Source organism: Chanodichthys erythropterus, chromosome 10 (assembly GCF_024489055.1).
Source record: "Chanodichthys erythropterus isolate Z2021 chromosome 10, ASM2448905v1, whole genome shotgun sequence".
Lineage (NCBI taxonomy): Eukaryota > Metazoa > Chordata > Actinopteri > Cypriniformes > Xenocyprididae > Chanodichthys > Chanodichthys erythropterus.
The window spans coordinates 55,946,964-55,953,147 of record NC_090230.1 but is presented as its reverse complement, the minus strand read 5'-3'; the positions used below and the strand labels follow the sequence as shown (position 1 = coordinate 55,953,147).

At 35.2% G+C, this 6,184-nt stretch overlaps 1 protein-coding gene across 1 annotated transcript; it reads right to left on the bottom strand.

The window, feature by feature from the left end:
* Nucleotides 1-368: 368 nt before the first annotated feature.
* ier3ip1 (immediate early response 3 interacting protein 1) lies at nt 369-5,968 on the bottom strand. Its single transcript, XM_067398320.1, has 3 exons — nt 5,828-5,968; nt 4,437-4,538; nt 369-1,090 (listed from the first exon to the last, which is right to left on the bottom strand). The coding sequence occupies exons 1-3, from the start codon at nt 5,916-5,918 to the stop codon at nt 1,035-1,037; spliced, it is 249 nt and encodes an 82-aa protein (XP_067254421.1). The 5' UTR covers nt 5,919-5,968; the 3' UTR covers nt 369-1,034.
* Nucleotides 5,969-6,184: the final 216 nt, after the last annotated feature.

Below are 6,184 nucleotides of genomic sequence, written 5' to 3'. Positions count from 1 at the left end.
AAGCAAAATATACATTTGCTTATTCTAAGCGCGCGCTGCAGTTTGTGGTCTGCCGCTTTAAATGCTCGAGCTCTTTCAAGCAGGCCGTCTTTTTATCGTTCATTAGCTAAGGGGGAAAAAAGCCGTTCTGAAAATGATTTCAACAATTCCTCTGTTTCGTTATCGTTGTAGTTTTGGTGTGAGCTTTGCTATTCTTTTATATTTATAACGATTTTGATAACTATATCGTTATATTTATCGTCCTTTGTGTGAACGGGCCTTTAACCATTTCACTGAATAAATCCTGACTGATCTTGGATGACAAAATCATTACAGGTATAGTGCACTTTGTACAAACAAAAAATGAGTTTCCCACATACACTGACAGATGAAGAGACAAAATCACTTTATTAAAACCTGAAAATAATAATTAATGTTAAATGACTGGCTTATAAGGACAGAGGCTACTTTGGTCAAACGTGTCAAACCCTTTAGACCACGTGTGTTGTATCTTAAAGCTTGATAACTACACAACACTTTCAGCACAGTCAGCACATCTTTATTAAAACTCAGAGACTTTACCCTTATGCCTTTATATATATTAAACCCAACTTTTACTTTCCAAGCCGTCTTTGAAACCAAGAGACGTTTAGCTTTAGGGAACCTTACATTTGAGAAAGAGAAAAAAAACATTTCAGATGTCAAGAGATGGTATGGCTTTAGCAAACCTGGTTGCTTCCATTGTTGCTTGTTCTAAGAAATACATTGATGCTTGAGGAACTGACACTTTACTATATCTTGAATGTGACAAAAACAGCATGTACAAAGGGAGAGACAGGGGCTTCCATAAAGTTACAAAACATGAAAAGAAAAATGTTTACGGATATTTTTGTCATATAAAACTACCAGGGTACTTACAGTAATTCATTCAGGATACAATTTTCAGACATTGGAGAGCAACATTTAGAACCACAGATACAAAAACAGTCCATTTTCCTTTCCCACATTCACTGTGTTCCACATTAGATCTTGATCTGCCGCAATCCATTCTTTCTTCATCCAAACAGTAATAGTAAGACGATACACACTGAATTCACTGCTATCAAAGGTACTGTGGAACGGCAAGAGAAAACAAGTTAATATTGAACAACGTCTGGTACACATGCAGAAGACATTACATAAAGACACAGGAACAATATATGGACTTTGACCTATTTTTTTTTTCTCTTCGGAATCATGATTAAAGTCACCATGATTTAAAAAAAAAAATATATATATATATTTTTTTTTTAATGGAATATTGCAATATTCTTTTTTTATAAATGATTTATCCATGCACATACTTTTTTCTTCTTTTTTTTTTTAATTCATGTGCCGTCAATCTTTAATCAAAATAACTTTCCTTCCCTCTTGCAGCGTCATCTCTTCTCTTCTCTGATGGTGTTTACAGAGGTGGGAGAATGTCACACATGTTCATGTCTCAAGTGAGTCTCAAGTCACAATGCACACAAACCAAGCAAGTCAAGTCGAGTCAGTGTCTCACCTCAAGCAAGTCAAGTCCACTTAAGGATCAAGTCCAGTCACAATACCAAACAGAAACCAATAGAGTTTATATTAGCCATAACCTTATTTTTTTTTCCCCTCAGAAATTAACTTTCTTAATTATATATTTATACCATAATATTAAATAATCATTTATTATAATACACATGTATAATTATTAGAATTTTGAATTATTATAATAACTAAACCAAAAACATTCATCCAATCATTTGCATTTGGTCCAAAGGCAATATCAGGATGTCCTTCCTGCCTGTCAATATATGCATTTCCATACCTCCACGCACCCTGCTTGTACAGACAGTCACAGAGCGCCACAAACAAACAGCAGCTGCCTTTTACAGTTCCTCCAGAACCAAAACAACGAGCTTATGTTGTGTTCACGCAATGTCGTAATTACCATAATTAAGCAATGGTAACCCGTGACTTTCTACCCGGAGCTGTTTACGTCCTCAGACTCAGATTTATGTGTTTCTCTGGCAACATTATCAATGCTGAAATTAATCTGCAGCAGTAAGGTGGTACAAGGCCGAGCTCTGTAACTTGTTAGCATTCATTATTATTGTAGTGTTATCTGCTTTGAGACATAATTTAAAGGCGTCTCTCGTGATGCTTTGCAGACTCTGCTCTGGCTGTACGCGTTTATGTTTTAGAGGAGGCGTGGCTTTGGAGACGATCTTAAGGGAGGGTAGGATCTCAAACATTCATTCAACTGATTCGTTCAAAACATCTGATTTATTCTGGAATTAAGCAAGTGACTGGCCTTGCATCCGAATATGCCTACTTCAATACTATATAGTAGGTGGAGAAAAACAGTATGTGAACAGAGTAGTATGAATTTGCAATTGTGCTGATATTTTGTAAATATTACTTAATATCATATGCTATAGATATAAAAAAATAACTCATACTAGGGCCATTTTTGCCACCATGTCTTGAATTTCGAGTGCATTTTATCAATTCTGGTGCCATTTTGTCCCAATACCCCTGATAATTTCCAACCCTGCTTCAAGAGAAACATTGATTAAACACTGATATCATTAACAGTTTAGTGTATGTAGTGTTTTCCATCATTAGAAAGAGCAAAATATTGAGCATTAACGTACTATGATTTCAAAGAAATAGTGGCGAATGTCAGCGAATTTTAAATTTGCCATCATGTTAATTACAAAACATGAGATTAATCATTAAAGGGTTAGTTCACCCAAAAATGAAAATTATGTCATTAATGACTCACCCTCATGTCATGTTCTCTTCCGGAATCCTTTCCACTGAATTGATTCCATTGAATCCTTTCATCTGTTGGTGCTGGTAATGCACTTTTACGTCGCCATGGTTGTTTTTGGTTATTAGGACATCCGTGACATGCACACTTATGCACCATTTTAAAAAATGTAGCAATACCAAAATACAAACAATATAGAATAGCTTGAATACAGCGTGTGTCTCCCTCAGACTGTAAACAAAGCTCTGGTGCACCAGATAAACATGTCAGCAGCGTCACTGCGGAGTCATGAACTACACTCCGGAGCAGAAGGGGGTGGTAATGCACCAATAAGCTGGATGCCAACCGCTGTAAAACAGGCGGTTAAAGAAGAATGCGAATTGACAACAGACCCGGAAGAGAAGACAATGCTGAATAAAGTGTAGTTTTTGTTATTTTTGGACCAAAATATATTTTCGATGCTTCAAATTGTCGCGGATGTCCTAATCGCCAAAAACAACCATGGCGACGTAAAAGTGCATTACCAATGCCGACAGATGAAAGGATTCAATGGAATCAATTCAATGGAAAGGATTCCGGAAGAAAATACAATGCTGAATAAAGTCGTAGTTTTTTTTGTTATTTTTGGACCAAAATGTATTTTCAATGCTTCAAAAACTTCTAACTAACCCACTGATGTCACATGAACTACTTTGATGATGTTTTTATTACCTTTCTGGACATGGACAGTATACCGTACATACATTTTCAATGGAGGGACAGAAAGCTCTCGGACTAAATCTAAAATATCATAAACTGTGTTCTGAAGATGAACGGAGGTCTTACGGGTTTGAACGACATGAGGGTGAGTCATTAATGACAATTTTCATTTTTGGGTGAACTAACCCTTTAATATTCACAAATCTTTTGTTTCGAATCAGTGGTTCGGATCGCGTATCAAACTGCTGAAATCAAGTGACTTTGGTGCTCCAAACCGCTGATTCGAAACAAAAGATTCATTAAGCTTCGAAGCAGTGTTTTGAAATTGCCCATCACTAGATATTGTTGAAAAGTCGTTATTTTGTTTTTTTGGCACACAAAAAGTATTCTTGTCGCTTCATAATATTAATAGGACCTTTCTGGATCTTGAGAGGTTCGGTGACATTGTTTTGGTTGAACTAACCTTTTAAATTTTGTTTAGCAATTGATGTTGTGATGACTTATTTAAAAAAAAAAACTATTTAATTACTTTAGTTGTTATAAAGTCATTGTCGAGTCAGAGTGTTCGAGTCAAGTCTCAAGTCATTGGATTCCAAGTCAAAAACAAGTCAAGTAATTTTCCAGTTATGGTCAAGTTAGTCACAATTCTCAACCCCCACCGGCACGAGGGCGGGACAACCTATCTATCAATCACCTGAGATTGACTAATAGCTAACCACAAAGATCCAATCGATTCCCCATGGACACAATCAAGCCCCACCCTACCATTTTTCTTGTAGAGAAGCCATTTTTACTTGGATATACATCACAATAGGGAAGAAAAGACTATCGCAACATCAGTTTCATGCCAACTTTAAGATGCAAGGCTTAAAATAATTACAGATAAAATAGTATCTCTATTAATGATTCTTGATGGTAATAGACACTCCATGATCTAGAGACATGAGTACTGACACTCTTCCAATATACATACCTCTCATGACAGTCCTGACGGAACGAATAAGGTTCAGAAGCTGTGCTTTAATCCCAGGTTCATCTCCAAATCCTCCAATACTTTGCTCTGCCCCCCAACCAACTGTAAAAATATATTTGCTAGTTACATAGTCATCTGTGGTAATGTATATCATGCTATAATGACTACATATGCATTTGCAATTGTTTGTATATATTTCTAAACAAGGGTTGAGGTTTACTATATTATATAGTTTACACATCCTCAAATTTTAATTTTATGAGTATTCATGGGAAAAAGAGCATGGAAATTCCCTGAAAAATATTGCATCTCGAACTAAATAATACAAGTGCAATTGAATATTCTACAAAATGTCTATCCAACTACCTCCCTCCCACATTGCTACTTTTGTTAACATTTCCAATTCACATGTATTCAGAAAGATGGAAGAAACATTTCCTTTGGAAGATTTACTTTTTTATTTCTTTAGAAGAAATCTTTTTTATATATATATAAAATCTGATTTCAAATGTTTTGCTGAAAGATAACTAAACTACGCTGTTGAACTTATTGATCATTTATTTTTGTTATGCATTGTACATTTTTTATTCACAAGAACACATTTCTCAAAACTTTGACTAGATTTAAAGTCTTTACTGCTGAAATGTCCCGTACTGTAAAAGCTCTTAAACTCTATGATTTTTATATTCTTTCTTACTGGGATTTTCTTCGTTCACCTATTTGCAAATACATTTCCATTTCCTTTCCTTCTATAGTCTTTGTTTTTCAAAATCCAGTGCCGGTTCGACTTCAATAAACAAGAGAATCAGTTTGATTATCGAATCGATTTGATTCGAAATCGGAACCGAATCGTGAAATGTGTCCAGCCTTAATAGTAATCATTAGTATTTTGAAATGTTTTAGTGTTTCAGAATAAAAGTAAGTTACTGACATCATGAAATAACATTTGGAAGTATGGGGAAAATGTAGTACTCGAAAAATGCTAAATAGCTCTGCACATCCTGGTCTACAAAAAAAATCTACAAATGTCATGGGGTGCTGATCCATTTCAAAACGTTTTTTTTTTTTTTTTTTCCAAATATATTAGTTAAGCGATTCATGTAACGTTAGGCACATTTACGTTACATTAGGACACTGTTGAACTGACGTAGAATAGATTCTTCAAACAATGACAAACAACCAGCTGACTTTTACAGATTTGAAGTCATTCAGGTGATATCAAAAAATAACAGGATAATTTATTTTAACATTTTCATATTTCTATAGTTTACTGGACGTTTTGGAGACGTAAAGTCTAGGCTAGCAAACCAATGACAATACACGCAAATATTTACAAGACAGAACAAATCTATCGTCACATTTTAGAATGAAATACATTAATAAAAACTTACTTTTACTGAGAAACCTCTCTTCGTGCAGAACTGCGATAGCATTTGTGAATAATATCGCTGTTTGAATCAGTGCGTACAATGTGAACGCCATGTTGGCACTATTGTGCTGACGTTAAAGAACTTGCGTCGCGCATAGTTACGTCACAAACGCGCCGCTACGCCGCTATGTTTTTTTCTTGAAAAGACATACTAATTTAACTATATGTATGCTGTTCTAAATGTAGCAATGTACCGTGTACGCCAAACAACTGAATCATGTGCTCTCTGTATTTCTATGGCTGAATCGACACATTGTAGATATTTATTTGTATCTTATTATGGAGAGCAACCCATTTTTATTTGTTTGCTGATGTACAA

Bases quoted from the DNA above. Each gene is read 5' to 3' on its own strand.
- ier3ip1 (XM_067398320.1), bottom strand. From the start codon at position 5,918: ATGGCGTTCACATTGTACGCACTGATTCAAACAGCGATATTATTCACA. The intron at 4,539-5,827 runs GTAAGTTTTTAT...ATATTTTTACAG, and splicing joins AGAGAGGTTTCTCAGTAAAA to TTGGTTGGGGGGCAGAGCAA. The intron at 1,091-4,436 runs GTATGTATATTG...GCCGTTCCACAG, and splicing joins CGTCAGGACTGTCATGAGAG to TACCTTTGATAGCAGTGAAT.